General features: G+C 50.5%; 4 protein-coding genes and 1 non-coding gene across 5 annotated transcripts; 2 read left to right on the top strand and 3 right to left on the bottom strand.

Moving 5' to 3' along the window:
* Window positions 1-1,439: 1,439 nt before the first annotated feature.
* On the bottom strand, window positions 1,440-3,363 carry Aspvir_001115 (MFS transporter; the record flags this gene model as incomplete). Its single annotated transcript, XM_043266243.1, has 8 exons — window positions 1,440-1,555; window positions 1,637-2,046; window positions 2,112-2,198; window positions 2,259-2,291; window positions 2,382-2,626; window positions 2,675-2,709; window positions 2,772-2,893; window positions 2,939-3,363. 8 exons carry the CDS (start codon window positions 3,361-3,363, stop codon window positions 1,440-1,442), a joined length of 1,473 nt encoding a protein of 490 aa, XP_043122178.1.
* A 1,231-nt stretch (window positions 3,364-4,594) lies between these two features.
* On the bottom strand, window positions 4,595-6,465 carry Aspvir_001114 (kleisin alpha; the record flags this gene model as incomplete). Its single annotated transcript, XM_043266242.1, has 2 exons — window positions 4,595-6,139; window positions 6,202-6,465. The coding sequence occupies 2 exons, from the start codon at window positions 6,463-6,465 to the stop codon at window positions 4,595-4,597; spliced, it is 1,809 nt and encodes a 602-aa protein (XP_043122177.1).
* A 1,137-nt stretch (window positions 6,466-7,602) lies between these two features.
* pmr1 (Ca(2+)/Mn(2+)-transporting P-type ATPase PMR1) lies at window positions 7,603-10,941 on the top strand (the record flags this gene model as incomplete). Its single annotated transcript, XM_043266241.1, has 3 exons — window positions 7,603-7,698; window positions 7,797-10,311; window positions 10,367-10,941. The coding sequence occupies 3 exons, from the start codon at window positions 7,603-7,605 to the stop codon at window positions 10,939-10,941; spliced, it is 3,186 nt and encodes a 1,061-aa protein (XP_043122176.1).
* A 297-nt stretch (window positions 10,942-11,238) lies between these two features.
* Aspvir_001112 lies at window positions 11,239-11,310 on the bottom strand. Its single transcript has one exon. It is a non-coding gene; the product is annotated as a tRNA-Arg (tRNA).
* Window positions 11,311-14,613: 3,303 nt separating this feature from the next.
* Aspvir_001111 (ammonium transporter) lies at window positions 14,614-16,492 on the top strand (the record flags this gene model as incomplete). Its single annotated transcript, XM_043266240.1, has 4 exons — window positions 14,614-14,728; window positions 14,791-15,122; window positions 15,195-15,786; window positions 15,846-16,492. 4 exons carry the CDS (start codon window positions 14,614-14,616, stop codon window positions 16,490-16,492), a joined length of 1,686 nt encoding a protein of 561 aa, XP_043122175.1.
* Window positions 16,493-17,089: the final 597 nt, after the last annotated feature.

Here is a 17,089-nt window from a genome sequence, read left to right as displayed (position 1 = left end):
CTCTCCTATATTACGGGCCTACGGCAGGGTAATTCCGGAATGCCACCAAGTTCCCCGTGATCGCCCGACCCTCGACAGCCCGCCCAGTTTGGGGAAATGCCTCGGTAAAGAGACTTTCCTGCATCATACAGGCAGTCATTGCTCTGAATGGGGAAGGCTGAATAGGGGCTATATTTCTGCATCAGACTGTTGTTGCAGGAGATTGATAGTTACCGCCTGCGCCGCGGAGGCTAGGTAATGCGCTGTAAAGGGCCAACGTCTTTAGGTTTGGTCTGGCTTGGCCTGGATTCGACTGCTTGGTAATGACAAGGGTACGTCTGGCCAGGTCAGTCAGGATTAACTATGAGAATACAGCAGCTGGTCCTCTGCTGCATATGGCCGATAGTTCGTCATACTTTGTCGAGTATCTAGATGCTTGTGAGCTTGTCAATGCAGTCGTTTTAGAGAGCCATTCTCTTCGTCCTGTTGATTCTGTGCATTAGGTATATCCTACGTAAATGTATGTCTGCATGGATGCATGCGTCTATGTTTAGATGTACAACCCTTACCGGGTAAAACTTTTAGCATGAAAGCAGCAAGCAATAGCTCGGTGGCAGTATGTCAGGGCACCATGGCAATGCACGCTCGATACGCGGCGACAACAAAGTTGGTGGGCTATCGCGTAGCAAATCGACTCTTCTTTCTGATACGGCTGCCATATCGGAAGAATATGTATCTGTTTTGTAGACCGTAGTCAGCGGAAGATTCTATACCTGAAGCCCAGCAGCATCTTCAGCGTCTGGCAAATGCAGCAGAAATACGGCAGGGTCCACGCAATTGCCGCTATCGCGGCTGAGAGCTGCAAGCTGATGCAAGGAGGACGGAGCATGGATCAAAGCGTAGAAACCTTGGAAAGTCTCTGGCCTTCAAAGTACGAGAAAAATGGGGAAATACTCACGGAAATGGTGACATGGCAAGTGTCAGAAAGGCCAGCAGCGATGTCGCCCAATGATAACCCAGATTATTGTACACTGCATTTCAATCATCAGCAGGGACCGGGGACATAATGAAGCAAAGGCATTGCAGTTCGCAACAACAGGTCAGCTGAGCGGGAGTCTACCACCGGTGACGGTTTAGACTGTTCTTCTGACTTGTTGCTTCGGCTCGACTTCGCGGGCGACCGCAGATGCATAGACAGAAATTTGCAGCCAAATCCAGGAAGAGAATGCTTACTTTGGTTACCGAACAATGGAAAGACCCCACCAAAAGTCGAGCGAGCAAAGCTGTTCGCTGCCAGAGCGCTCGCGGCGTATGTTGGGTAGGCATCAACCAGAAAAGTGAATACACCCGAGTATACGAGGATGGTCCTGTTCGTGCAACAGATAGAATTAGCGTCTATACTCAGCTTATTGGCGCTGCTGCGATTGCAATCATGTCTGAGAGTCAGCCATATTACAAACTTACCCGGCTCCGAAGAACGCACTGCCAATCAGTGGTACAATCCAGTGCACATGAGGATAGATGGTCCAGGCAAACATGAAGAGTCCTATGGTGACTAGCGGACCTCCAAGGATTGCTGCATAAGAAGCAGACAAATATTAGCAAGGTTTGTTCTAGCTCAATATGCGGATAACCAAGTCACCAGGAATATACGCACCTGGAGGAAGCCGCCATTCGGGCTGGAAATCATCTGGTTTCCCAACAGCTTTTTCGTGCTTATTTTCCAGACGAACGTAGACTCGACGCCAGAAAGGATCAGATAGGATGGCAAAGACCATGCCAACAAAGAGACCAAGGAACGACAGACCTTTTTGCCATAGCTCGAAGCCGTATATGTTGCCAAAGACGAGCTGAAAAGCGCCAAAGAAAAGATAGAGGATACCCAGCAAGATGGCAGAGAATATACAGAGATTCAAACACATCGGCTCCAGTGCCAATAGAAGCCACGGCCGGTAAGTGGATCGCAGGACAGTCCGTGCTACCGAGCGGTTCATTCGTTCGATTGGAGCCTTCCATCTGTCGTCTCCCGTTTCTTTGCGCAGCTTTTGTGCCTTGCGCCGGAGGAGTCTGGCCAAGTCGAGTCAGATGAACTAATACTTTTAGATACGATACAGAAGCCTGAAAGCACTCACACTGGGTGGTACGTCTCTGGAACAAACAGGATAATCGAGACCAGGAGGACACCGGACCAGATGAGAAGGACATAAAACGTCCAGCGCCTGAAGATATGATAGGCTTGTTAAAGTAATGCTTTTCGACTAACGGATGGACGAGCTTACCATGTCGTGAACTGGTTAATGAACCCGCCAACCCTGAAGGTAAGTTCCTGTCAGTCCCTGTTGCACAAGGGCGAGCTTCAACAGCGTCAAGGCCCTAGCTGAGAGAATTGGAGGAGAACATACAGCGGGCCCACTTCTGGACCGATGAAAGGGGAAGCCGTGTATAGCATCATGGGGGCACTGAGTTCGTGGCGGTCAAACAAATCGCCCACTGTACCCCCCGCGACGCTGAGAAACGCACTGCCAGCGAGCCCGTTGAAGAAACGGCATACGATCATAGTTTGGATGTTTTGCGCCACGGCACACGGGATCAACCATATCAGAAAGAAGGTAAACGAGACGATGTAAATCCATCTCCGACCATAAAACTATGGCATTTCAGCAGTGGAACGCAGAGCCAGGCAGAGTCGACAAACCTCTGACAATGGCGCCAGAAACAACGGCCCGATTCCTACAACCAGCCTCTGGTCAATTCCGGCAAATCACGCAAGTGAGACTCTGGAGCAGACTTACCCAGCCCCCAGATGAAGAAGGAAAGGCCAAGTGTTGCCACAATTCGAGAACAGTTGAGATCTTTCATCAGCTGCCCGTAGGTGGAAGTATACATGGACGAGGTGCAAGTCCTCGAGGCCGTACTGTCAGTATTGTCTACAGGCCTATTTCGCAGACTTGACACTCACACGCAGAGAGAACCCGACGAGCAGATCACGACAATAAGCCATCGCCGGAACTTGTTCATATTCCGGGGGTTCATCGGGTCATTGTCGTCCCATCCGACAACAAACTCATCACCGTCGGCTGCTTCCCCCGGCTGGTTGGATTTCTCTTCTGCTTCTTCGTCGACAGTATGGCAACTGTATCCATCATTCAGAGACCAGCTGCGCTCAATAGTCGAAGACGTCGTGCGCTGCAGCTTCTGCGGTCGCTCGTTGTTTGTTGCGACGGATGCATTGATGGGAGCAAAAGTTCTATCCAATTCTTCACCCCGTTGTGTCTCTTGTTCTCGAGCTTCTTCCGTGCTTTTCTCGCTTGACGAATCCCCATCGACAGGCGACTCAGCTTTTTCTGTTGTGGGAACAGAGTCGGTCTGCTGAAGGGTCGGCATCCTTATTCACCTAGGCGGAATCGAGAGATGAATGTCTCCATGCAGTGGTGCAAGGTACGATCTCGGTGCTCAACAACAGGACAACTAACGAAGGAACAGATGTCTATCAAAAGCAAGTACACGAAGGTTGAGAGCGCTTCGCTGGAAACTAAAGACGAGCGAGATCTCGAGACAAGGCGTTCGGACAATCCGATAACTGGCACAGATGAAGAAGACGCCACCAGGCGACCGATTTCCTTGTCGAGATGGACTCTACAGCTAGAGCAGACGTTGGGAAAGGAAAAATGAGCAGCTACAGATCAGCATATAAAGGTCAGTGAGGTAAGCAATTCTTAGTAACTATTTTAGTGCCTCTGTTGGCCTGGATTCGGTCTTTCGGGCTTCTGTCCGGCACATCTAGTGATCTAGCGTCATTCGATCACGGTCCCACGGATGATTTCTCAGCATCAGTCACTGGAATCCCATCCCAAGGTATTGATGGTTCAACAGTTTTCCATTGTACTCAAATCCAACCGAGAGAATATCAATTGCTGTATCAATGCTTTGACTATGATGATGATTATGATTATGACATGCTTATACTTTGTGGCTCACTCTTGTTGCATACAGGTCATGCATGTTTTCTGCCACATGGGAAAATTCGCCGAGTTCCACATTCTCAATGCTTGTATAGGATCTTGAATCATTTTGTTTTGGAAGCCTCAAGCCACACAGCCAAGACGACCTGGTTGCTTAGCAAGCTTCATCAAAGGAATACGGCAGCATTGGATGATCCATGTCTCATCCAATGATAAATTTATTGACCAATATTATTTGGAATCTTTCTCTGTAAACTACCACCTGTGAAGGTACCTCGTACTTCACACACATTGAATTGTTGCAAATCCCCAACTGCCTGCATGGAATGGTGTCATTACACACAATCTCTAAATCCTAAAGCTACCTAGCCATAATTCCATACAAACACTAGCCCAAATAATCCCAACAGAATAGCAACTGCAGCTCTGGATGAACCGCAAAAGAACCGATCAGTAGCCGCCTTTTCAGCTCCCAAAAATCAAATCCCCGAAACACCATTAACTCACTTGGAGCAATACACAGAAGCAATCCTGCTGAAAAAGGCAAACCAGCCTCAATTCGAACAGCCAGAAAGGAGAATAAAGAACAAACGAGTCAACTGTACATGAAACAATAGCCATTGCAGAAGACGAAAAGGTATGTAAGACGTTGCTCAGGCCGTCACCTCAGTGGGTTGGCTAGCAGCCTTCCCGCTCGCATTCTCTTCCGCCCACGAGCCCCAGAGCGCACGCTTCCCGCGGATCTTGATAGGACCGCCAACAGAGTTGGTACCCTGCTCAACCTTGACTGCGTCCTTGGTGGCCAGGACCAAAACTTCGAAGAACATCTTGGTGGCATCAGCCTTGCTCGTTCTCTTCTCGGGTAACAGATCCTGGAACTTGACGCTCTTCTTTTGGTCGGCGGCAGACTCGCCCAACGCGTCGCGGAGGATGTGGACGGCGTGTTTGGTACCAACAGAGACCGGGCCGCTATCCACGGGGTGCACAGTCGTATCATCCATCATCTCTTCCATAGGGTGATGCATGCCCTCGTCGTCGCTCAGATGCAGTCCCTGTTCCTCCTCGTCTCCGGGAAACTCAATCTCCGACCGCTGGTGAAGGGTCGAGTCGAGACCAACTCCTTCGTCCACCGGCACGATGGCTTCTTCGTCGCCAAAGTCCAGAGCAGGAGCAGTCGCTGCGGCTACATCCATGTCGGCGATGCCGCTGTCGCGCTTTCTCTTCAATTCACCTGCCTTCTTGATGGCGTCAAATGAAAGTAGATCACGGAGTTCGGGGGCCCAACCACGACCGCGGCCCGCGCCAAGGACATTTGACACAAAGTCGCCATTCTTTTGCATGTTCATCAAGGTAAGAAGAACAGGATCCCGAGGCAAGAACGCTGCCGGTTTCAAGATTCCAGATCGATCTGCCTGTTGTTCTTTAATATGACTGGGCTTGAAGTCGATAGCCTCATCCAGATCCATGACCGGCATCACCTTTCGTCGCTTGGCGCGCTGTGCTTGTTGAACGGTAACGTCATCTTCGTGCTCGCCGTCGGCGTACTCCTCGTCTAGAATTCCTCGTCCTCCCTTCGACAACTTTAGTTCTTCCGCCTCGAGTCTGTTGAGTTCTTCCTCGGAAAGTTCTGTCATTGCGGATTCAGAGTCGCGTTGCTGTCGGCGTTCTTCGGCTTCACGCGTGAGCTCGTCGTCGCCACCGATATCCAAAGAATCATCGAAATTGAAGTGATCCTGGGGGCCATCTTCGCCAAGATCCATCTTATCCAGAGGAGCGTCATCCTCGCCGAGATCCAGCTGCAGGTCAACGTCGTTGAACTTGCCGGCGTCACTGAGGAGGTCGTCTTCGAAGGGACGGGGAGCGGGAGCATCTCGGCCAACTTCCATGCTGAAATCACGGCCAATATGGGTGTCATCATCGTCGCCAAAGTTTAAATCAACCAACGTGTGGTCCTCCAAGCGTGGTGGTTCTTGAGAGACAGATCGTCGGAAGCTACTATCAGGTAGCAGTTGACTTCCAAAGTCCATCGAGTGTCCCTGCCGTTTGCCTTCTGGCTCCAGATTAAGAGTCTGCGATAAAAGCAAAGAGGAGTCCAAGTTCATAAACAAATCAGATTCGGTAAGCACATCAGGTAAAGTGATGCCGCCAGGAGCGACAACGGTAGATGTCAAGTCATTGTTGTTGGTCAAACGGAACGCCTACAGCCACACATATCAGTAAAGCTTGACAAGCATTGAGCGCAAAGAGCAATCAAGCTTACCATCTTAATCTTCATCAAAGCCTCGTTGCAGTCGTCCAAAAGATATCGGGCCTTTCTGCTGTAGATCCGAACCACTCCCAACAACAACTGACCACTCAGTCGCAGGGCCATCGGAGCCTGCCCTTGATCAACAATGGCATTGACACTGCTCTCAATATCCGACTGCAAAATATGAGATTTAGAAAGCTTGCGCTCAAGGTTGGCCGACAACCAGACGCGGGCCAACGGCCCGGTCTTGGACAGCAGAGTCTCGGAATAGAACATTGTCAAACGAGGTATGGATGGAAGGACCAAATGGGAAATGCAATCGAATATCCAAAAAGATGCCCGCCTAGTGCGGGGTGATTTGTTTGGGAGGTCCCTGGCAACGAGGTTGGTGACGCGCGGTATCCGAACAACACGGTCAACACCAGAGGATCGGCGAGTGATTTCCTGCCCCTAAGGCGTCCAAAGAGACAAGGAAAAGAGCTGAACACAGAACAGCAACTGATCCAGTCGAGTAGTAAATCAATAATCGCATGCACTGCGATACAAAATCAATCCCAACAAGGTGGGTACAGAAGGGGGAAAAACAAGGAGGAAGGGTGGTTGGGTGTGGTGCGATGGGAAACAAGAGAGAAAGAGTTGCGAAAGGCGCGTCTGGCGGGCGGCGGGTGGAAGGCAGGTACCTTAATGGGGAGCCTGAGGTTTGCCCAGCCTCCTCAGTCCTCCCAGAAGTTCTCGTCCCAGCAACGGGAGCACGGGACTATGACAGCACAACGAGAGAGCACAGGCGTTGATTGGCTTAACGGTGCGAGGTTTCAGTCACGTGTATATCATACCTTACGTAATGGTATGAAGATCAGTTGTGCATAACTTGAAGCTATTCCGGATGCGGGCGTATAGGGAATAATATTGATCCGCTGTACTAGACCAGATCAAAGCTAATCACGTGATTATTGACATGGCCCCAGCAAGAACGGATAGGGAGGTATTCTACAAGACAGATACGGAATAAGCAGTGCTGTATTACGGATCAAGCTTGCATTCCTGGATATTCCGGGGCTATTAATCTGTTTCAGTTGTTTTCACCTTGATATAAGTCTAATGTACGCCCATGATTGACTACGCCCATGACCTATCTAACTCCTCAGCTACGTACTAACCAATGACTCGGTGTCCAGACCTTCTGCACGGCCCGTCTTGTTTCAACTTAGTCCCCTCCCATCTTGATACCGCACTCCGCCGCGCGTCTGAGAACGTGGCTTTTGCATACTCTCCAGCCCTATCGGACGGAGCATCAGAAGAAATTTGGCAAATTCCAAACTGCGCTTCTTTCTCCCAATTTTGTCCTTTGATAACGGGATGATAAGGATTACGAACCCGGTTTGAATGTTCCCTTGTTCTGACAGAGCATGAGAGATGTCAAGGTCCGCAACGCCTGCGCTACCTTTGCATAATGCCCAGGCTTCGAGACCATCATCGACAGCCCCTATAACAGGCGTGCGGTCACCATCAGTAAGTGTTATTGTGTTTGGAAAGACTTCTGATAACCCACTCACAAATGAATGGGGCCTTGTCCAATGGATCGAATTCTGACTTGAGCTGTTTGATAGACGTCCACGTCAACGTACTCCCTATTAGGTCCTGAAGAAACCGCGGAGCGCCTACAGACATCTCTCCTTCACGGACTTACTCCGGCAGAGGCAGAGATACGATTATTGCGAGATGGACCAAATGAATTGCCGCATGAAGAACCCGAGCCCTTGTGGCTTCGGTTTGTCAAGCAGTTCAAGGAGACACTAATCCTTCTCCTGTTGGCGTCCGCGGCCATCTCATTCTTTATGGGCAATTACGATGACGCCGTCAGCATTACCCTCGCTGTGACTATTGTGGTGACCGTCGGATTCGTTCAGGAGTACAGGTCCGAAAAGTCCTTGGAGGCATTGAATCGTCTCGTGCCCCATCATGCACACCTCATCCGCGACATTCCCCCTTCGAGCGCTCCTCTTATGAATAACTCTACGGCCGCGATTTTGGGGCCGGATATCGAATTGGAGGACCTTGCGAGCAAGAGCCCCAGCTCGGCATCGGCGGCTATAAAAGCTTCGAGTACTGTTCTGGCCTCCGAACTTGTCCCTGGGGATTTGGTTCTATTTACCACCGGCGACCGCATTCCGGCGGACATACGAATTACTGCAGCTACTGACTTGACCATTGACGAGTCGAACTTGACTGGCGAGAACGAGCCTGTGGCCAAATACCCCGAGGCACTTCGCAGCACCAAGGCCGCAGTCTCCCACTCTCCCAAAATCGTTAGTCCCCCTCGGTCACCGTTCTATGACGCTCCCGCCAGCGGCGCTGTTGGCGCGGATATACGGTTGAATGAACAACATAATATTGCATTCATGGGGACGTTGGTGCGGTCGGGGTACGGCCAGGGAATTGTCATTGGGACTGGTGCCAAGACAGAGTTTGGCAGCATTTCGGTGTCACTCCAGGAGATCGAGAGCCCGCGCACGCCACTCCAGCTTTCAATGGATCGTCTGGGCCAGGAGTTGAGCTATATCTCCTTTGGTGTGATTGCGTTGATTGTTGTGATCGGGTTAGTGCAGGGTCGAAAGCTCCTCGAGATGTTCACCATCGGGGTTTCTCTCGCGGTCGCTGCAATTCCGGAAGGACTTCCGATCATTGTGACTGTCACTCTGGCTTTGGGTGTACTGCGGATGGCCAAGCGGGGAGCGATCATGCGAAGGCTACCGAGCGTCGAGACCCTGGGATCAGTGAATGTGGTCTGCAGCGACAAAACAGGCACTCTCACGCTCAATCACATGGCTGTCACCAAGATGTGGCATTTCGACTGCCCGGAACCATTCGAGGTCCATAGTGATATCTCCTCTTTGACTCCGGGCCCCGCTGCCCGAACCGTTCTCCGAATCGGTAATATTGCCAATAATGCCCGACTCTGGCGGGTCAGTGCAAATTCTCCAGCCAGCGCATCTTCAGCAGCAGTGCTCAGTTCCACCGTGGACCGCGCATCTGGGGCTGTGAAGAGCCGATGGGTTGGTCAACCGACCGATGTCGCGATCTTGGACTTGCTAGACACTTTTGGTGAAGATGACCTCCGTGACCGCATCAGCAGGCGTGCGGCTGAAACACCTTTCAGTTCCGAGCGTAAATGGATGGGTGTCATCATTGGCAGTGGGCAGAACGACGCACCATCCTTTGCCGGTGCCAATAACGTTGCCTATATCAAGGGTGCTCTGGAACAAGTCCTGGCACGGTGTGATACCTACCTGACCAAGGATGGTCGTGAGGTCATCTTGGATGAGCCGCGACGCCATACCGTGAGGCAGGCAGCAGAACACATGGCATCTGAGGGGCTGAGAGTGCTGGCGTTCGCTAGCGGAGCAGTCAGAGACACGCCCAGAGGAGGGAGGGTATTTGGCAGCAGATCCGGCACTCCTCTTTCCAGCACTAGTCAGGGTGATGAGGATGATCGATACACTGGACTGGTCTTTGCTGGGCTGGTTGGGATGAACGACCCTCCCCGAAAGGATGTCCACAAGTCCATCAGGCGTCTCATGGCGGGAGGAGTACGAGTCATCATGATCACAGGAGATGCAGAGACGACAGCAGTGGCGATTGCTAAGAAACTCGGAATGCCAGTAAGAGATTCTCCGGGGTCGAGGCCTGTTCTCACCGGTCAGGACCTAGACCGTATGAGTACTGCGGACCTTGCACAGGCTATTTCGACCACCTCAATTTTCGCCCGCACCAGCCCTGAACATAAAATGAAGATCGTGCGCGCTCTGCAGTCTCGGGGGGACGTCGTGGCCATGACTGGCGATGGGGTGAACGATGCACCGGCTTTGAAGAAGGCAGACATCGGCATTGCGATGGGCAAGTTGGGTACCGACGTTGCCAAGGAGGCTGCGGATATGATCCTGACGGACGATGACTTTTCCACCATCTTGCGTGCGATCGAGCAAGGCAAGGGCATATTCTACAACATCCAGAATTTTATTACTTTCCAGCTCAGCACCAGTGTGGCTGCTCTCAGTCTTGTCTTGTTGAGTACCACGTTAGGTTTCAAAAACCCGCTGAACGCCATGCAAATCCTGTGGATCAGTGAGTTGCCCGTGATTGTATGTGGGTTGTATTTGTTTGCTTACTTTTTTCTTAGATATCCTCATGGATGGCCCACCAGCACAGTCCTTGGGTGTTGAGCCCGTCGACCCGTCCATCATGAATCGCCCCCCGCGACCGAGGACGGCCCGGGTTCTTACGAGACCATTGATTCAGCGAGTACTTACGTCGGCCTTCGTGATCATGCTCGGTACATTGGCGATCTATGTCTACGAGATGGGCGACGCCGACGATGTCTCCAACCCCGGGAAGCGCTCCCGCGTGGTGACTGCCCACGACACGACCATGACGTTTACCTGCTTTGTTCTTTTCGATATGTTCAACGCTTTGACTTGTCGCAGCGAGAGCAAATCCGTGCTTCGCGGCGAGCTCTCACTCTTCGGGAACAAGATGTTCAACTATGCGGTTCTGGGCTCCTTGTTCGGGCAGGCTTGTGTAATCTATGTTCCGTTCTTCCAGCGCATTTTTCAGACCGAACCCCTCAATGTCGCCCATCTGTTTAGACTTCTGTGCATTTCAAGCACTGTGTTCTGGGTGGACGAGGGTCGGAAATACCTGAACGCCGTCAAGCGGCGAAGAGCTGTTGGGGTGGGGTACAGTGTCAATGTTTGATATGGGAATGACTGATGGACTGTGCATTCGATAGAAAGGAGGCTGCAGGGGCGGCGTTGTCTTGCTTTTCTTGGTGTGTACTGTGAATCAATGATGAGTCCTTGGCTATTGGACATGCATAAACATATACATAATCTTATACCTTTATGATTCTATTGCTTGTCAAACAACGACTACATAGAATGTCTAGGCGAGTCAAGAGGTTTAAGGAGCATCCAGGTATCTGTCTGTATCGTCAACGTCGCTTTAAAAGCAAAGAGAGAGCGTGGGAATCGGGCGGGAATGATGCAAAAAAAATGACCTACGCAGGATTCGAACCTGCAATCTCTTGATCCGTAGTCAAGCGCCTTACCATTGGGCCAGCAGGCCAGGTTGTTGAAGAGGATGATCAATTTTTGCTACATAATTCAGACAGAGTCGCTCGCTCGCTTGCTCATGCCAGGGAATCTGCATGTGCCTTCTCTGTTGAGTGTGAGTCTACCGCGCAAGTACTCAATGCATTATCCACGCAGGTTATTTAACTCGAGATGAATTATTACCCGAATGAGCTACTCATATGTGTAGATGTGAGCTTACTGAGCCTAGTATTTATCAAGTGAACGTATCTTGAGGCTTGGTATATATTTTGAGACAAGCTGTTGGCAGACATATATTTGCCGGTGTAAACCCACGTGCACATCCCCAGATATCCCCACGCGACCACGGAAGTCTCTAGATTCTCGAGTAACCGAGTCAATCTGCTCGTTGATGTCAAAGATGGGCCTGGACAGTCGTTAAATGCCAATAGAATTATCGAATTGCTGGCAGAGGCTGGTGATTTCGTAACAGATACTGCTGGTTACTCAATTAGAGGCCATGCGACCTAGGGCTAGCCTAGTACGGAGCACCACATATAGTTGACTAGCTAAGTGGCTAGTGACCCCACTGTAGGTATGCAGGAATCCTTATTTCGAGTTCATATATCATATTCATCATTCGTGATTGACATGGACAAAATCTACGATGTCGGTTGTTGTCATTCAGGATCAGATTCCCTGCGCCGGGAGCTGCTGTAATTCGTATGCTCAGTATCACTAAAGCTAACTTTCTGCAGGCGATAGCTACTCCAGGTACGAACAGTCCGACGGCCCACAGGAGATACTGTGATAGGACCAATATCATAGAGGCGGTCTACAGTATGAATACCGCAGCTTCTTGACTAGAGCGATATCAACCGGAGCTTCAGGCATCAACTCCGAAATGAACGGCAGCAAAAATATATCGGGCCCGTGTTCCTCACAAGCCATGTTTCAAGTCAGACACTACGGCGCAGAGAGCTTCCAAGTCGATGCCCAATTTAACCAGATTAGAAACCCAAGGCACGAGAGTCGAGCATTGACTGCTGGCAAAAAGTGTTTCCGGCTGATCAGGCTGACATATGAATCTGATCCCGAACCGAACGCCCAGCCGGAGGAACTCCAGACAAGGGCATCCTGGGCACGAAGCCTGGGTCCCTGAAATGCCCGAACGAGACATCGGGAAAATGAGGGAAAGTCAGCAGGAACCGACCAGGGTTGGGTTGGGCCGAGCTGTTATTGGCCAAGCTTCTTGTTATCAGTTGTGTGGGGCTCCTTCAGCTTCAGCCATACCACATCCGGAGCTAAAGGGCCCCACCCACCCGGCAGGTGGCGTCAAGGACCTTATCGGGGCCTCACAGCCAATCGATTTGCTTATCAGGGTGAGCGAAAGATGACTTGAGAGAAACAGCAATTGATAAGGAACCCGCATTCGCGTTCCGGATCAACCTGAGATTAGAGACTTGAACTCTCTTGATGGTGCTATCTGCGCCATGGAAACGAGCCAGATGGAGTTTGTATGGGGGCTGTACTGCGGAGTTGACAGGGGTGGAGGTGTCTTCATATCATCAACGCTTACTGGAGTACGACTATCAACATGTATCTATCTATCTATCTATCTATCTATCTATGGCGGAATGCATGGGCGGATATGTTATCATCTCAAGGTAGATAGCAGTACTACAGTCTATCTGCCTGGAGAAGTATGTCGTGGTGTTTTATCTAGAGCATAAATAAGTGCAAGAACCCGGCAGTCGACGCGGTTTGAGGTTGTACAGCAACCACCTACACAGTCAGCCTGAATATGAGGCACAAACCACATGCCAGTGCTCGAAGCTAAGAGGAATATTTAACCACCTGGCATGGAAAAAAGCAACGAAACGATGTTTGGGGGTGGAAGAGAAGAGCCTTTGCTATCTGTCTCTCTATCATCCCTATCCACCAGGCCATGACGATGACTACTGTCCATGGAGTGCAATGATAATATGATTATGTATTCGCCACAGTCACCAGTTTACCACACCATCTCGACGGTGGTCTTGGCCGGCCGGGATAACAGAGCGGATTAAAGTTGGGTCCAGTCGGGTAAAACTTGGATATCCACTACTCCATACTGAGAGGCATTCGCCACGAGGCACGTCGAGGATGCAAAGAGGCTATGATGCGAGCAACAATTGTCTCAAAAGTGTTCTCATACCGTCATTGGAATGCGGACAGTCGAGTCTTTTTCAGGGTGTCCTAGGTAGATCATGATGTTGGATGCTGAGTGCTGGAGTCGAGCTCAACTTCATATGGGATCGCCATTTATTGGTGAGTTTATCTTCTTCTGTGGCTGATTGGCCCAGAGTCGTTAGACTCGAACATGTTTATTGGATACCTTACCTATTGTACTTATCTTCATTGAATCGATTATTCCATTGGGTGCCACCTGCATGTTTCTCCAGGTACTCCGTACTTCTTTTCATTTTTCTGGTTTAACCGCGTCTCCCTCCAAAGCTGCAAGGAGGTTTCGTTTTGAATCCTTCTTGCTGCTTTATTTCGAGTCATAACATTTATTATTTTTATTAATTTATTTTATTTTTCCGCAGGGAAATCGCATCTGACTGTCCCAGGACCAGTATCCACCTACAATCAAGCTGGAAGACTAATACGAACACTAATATCAACCGATATCATCACAAAGAAAGCATTTTAAAAATATCGATAAATTACCGCCCCACAGCTTCTCACTGTCTTGTCTGCCCATGGAAGACTGTCAATCTATCGCTATCATCGCTTGACTCCTTCAGATTTGCAAACGCAAATCCGTGTGTCCCGTTCAATTCCAGGCCCACCGGGATGCCTTTCCAGAACGCTTGAGTAAATTCCTATGACCCTATCTATCTTTTCTCGCCATCTTCTTATATACTACGTCCTCCGCCCCAGTGGCAATTGTTCTTCTCCACAGAGCGGAGTCTGCACTTCTTCACTACTTGCTCACTCTCACCCACTCGCTCGATCGATCCTTCTTTTCAACAACGGTCTCGTTCTTGAGTGAGCGAAGTAGGAGGTTAGATCTACCCAACAATATATCCATTTCGACCCGTCTATACAATTCCTCTTCAACCGAGACTTCCCGCCCTCCGGTTGTGTCACTTTCCTCGCTAGCCTTTTCCGCTCTCTGCCTCTCCCTCCGGCATCGGGAACCATAACTATATCCCTCTCTCCCCGCCCACCCTACAACGCAACGGCCACACATCCCGGGAGAGAGTGTCTGGTGGTTTTCGCATGCATTGAGATTCTCTGCATTCTTCATCAACTCAGCATACACGTAGAATCATAATTTCAGCATTTCACCATGTCGTCTCAACCAGGCGTTGCTCCATTCATCCCGGACTATGCGTCATACAACTGGACTGGTGCTCCCTCGAACTATAAGCAGCTGGCCACAAATGACATTGGCGGTGATTCCAGTATGTTTTCTAGTTTCTGCTCGTTTTGCATGGAGCGGTGGTTTTAACAGCGTCATTTTCAGGAACGGAGAACCTGAACAAATGGTTCCAATCGGGTGACCAGGCGTACATCATCGTGGCCTCCGCCATGGTCATGGTCATGGTTCCTGGCCTTGGATTCCTGTACTCTGGTCTCGCGCGTCGTAAGTCGGCTCTGAGTATGATCTGGGCCTGTATGGCATCATTCTCCGTTGTCACCTTCCAGTGGTACTTTTGGGGTTATTCACTCGCCTTCTCTCCCACTGCCACCAACGGCTACATTGGCAACCTTCGCAACTTTGGTCTCATGAAAACTCTGGCCGACCCAAGTCCTGGATCACCTCTCATTCCTAACCTCCTCTTTGCTTTCTACCAGGTATGATACCACCATTCAAGATTTGCCAGGATTTAGCGTACATTGCAGGCTGACCAAGCCTGTCTGGCATAGATGCAATTCTGTGGTGTCACTGCGGCTATTATTATGGGCGCTGTTGCAGAACGTGGGCGCCTGCTTCCCGCCATGGTCTTCACCTTCGTCTGGGCTACTATCGTCTATTGTCCTATGGCTTGCTGGGTGTGGAATGTGAACGGTTGGGCATTCAAATACGGTGTTATGGACTATGCCGGTGGTGGCCCTGTCGAAATCGGATCCGGTATGGCAGCCCTCGCCTATTCGATGGTCCTCGGTCGTCGTCAGGAACGCATGATGTTGAACTTCCGCCCTCACAACGTCTCGCTCATTCTTCTCGGAACTGTCTTCCTCTGGTTCGGGTGGCTTGGATTCAACGGTGGTTCTTCCTTCGGTGCCAACATTCGAGCCACCATGGCTTGCTGGAACACAAACCTGACTGCTGCCTTTGGAGCCATTACCTGGGTTCTTCTCGATTGGCGTCTGGCTAGAAAGTGGTCGATGGTTGGCTGGTGTTCCGGCACTATTTCCGGTCTGGTTGCTGCGACTCCCGCCTCTGGCTTTTTGACCCCGTGGGCCAGTGTTATTCTCGGTATCGTGACTGGCGTTGTTTGCAACTATGCCACCAAGGGTAAGTTTGACAAAGTTTATGACGCCTAGTTCGCTTTGCTAACCATATTCTTTGTATAGTTAAATACTGGATCCGTATCGATGACTCTATGGATGTGTTCGCCGAACACGGTGTCGCGGGAATCGTTGGCCTTATTTTCAACGCCCTTTTCGCAGATGATGCAATCGTCGGTTTGGACGGCGTGAACACTGGATCAGGAGTTGGTGGATGGGTCATCCACAACTACAAGCAGCTCTACATTCAGATTGCTTTTATCGTGGCTTCCTGCGCTTATTCCTTCGTCGTCTCCGCGATCATTGCCTACGCCATCAACGCTATTCCTGGCCTGAAACTGCGTGCCTCCGAAGAGGCAGAGTTGCTCGGCATGGACGACGACCAGCTGGGCGAGTTTGCATACGACTATGTCGAAGTTCGCCGTGATTACCTCGCCTGGACGCCGCAGAAGCACGATCAGCTCGAAGACGGCCACGAGATCCCGCACGCTGCCCGCTATGGCATCGGAGAGCACAGCGAGATGCTCGAAGGCCAGACTCCCGTGGGAATCGACAGCCGAGGGTGCAGTGAAGGCGACTCTGGCATTCAGGAGATTAAGATCGCACCGGCTCCACGACAGGTCGCCGAGCACAATCGTCCTGCGCAGGTCCAAGAGACGCACGAGACACCTGCAGCTCCTCAAATCGACGAGAAGCAAGACGGCTCATCATAATAACCTCATCTCCTGCCTCATTGCCTCATTTTCTTCCACCTTCAGTTAACCCCCGTTCTTCAACCGCGACCCCCCCCCTTTTTGTTCTTGTCTCTTTTCCGAGCGAACTATTCGAGATATCCAGCATCGTTTTTTCGGCTTCCGCTTTTCAATGCTGCGTCGCCTGGGGCTACGCCAGTGACTCCATGTGTATTCTTTTTTTTCTCATCCCACGCTGTCTGTGACTCTTGGTTTAGCAACATCGGCGTTCATCTGGTCCTGATCTACGGCTGTTTTGTATATACTTTTTTTTTTTTTTTTTTTTTTTTGACAGGCGGGGATGTCAGTCATTGGAGCTAGCAACGATACCACGTGTATAGACTTGAATAATTCAATAACTATCAGATAATCTGTGCTTGTTCATTGTGTATATTTTGGTTAGCACCATATGTGACTACTTCACTTTCGCATAGCGTAGCGCCGGTCCAGCGGGATGGTATTACGTCTGCTCTAACCTCCTAAGCCTGGCTACTTTTGGTATATCCACCCACCCGCGCTGTTCCGAATTTGTCTATGTGGAGATCATGTTTCCATGAGAGGCGTAAGTTCTGCACTAGT

Source organism: Aspergillus viridinutans (genome assembly GCF_018404265.1).
Source record: "Aspergillus viridinutans IFM 47045 DNA, scaffold_1, whole genome shotgun sequence".
NCBI classification, from domain to species: domain Eukaryota; kingdom Fungi; phylum Ascomycota; class Eurotiomycetes; order Eurotiales; family Aspergillaceae; genus Aspergillus; species Aspergillus viridinutans.
This window is presented reverse-complemented; position numbering and strand designations above follow the sequence as displayed.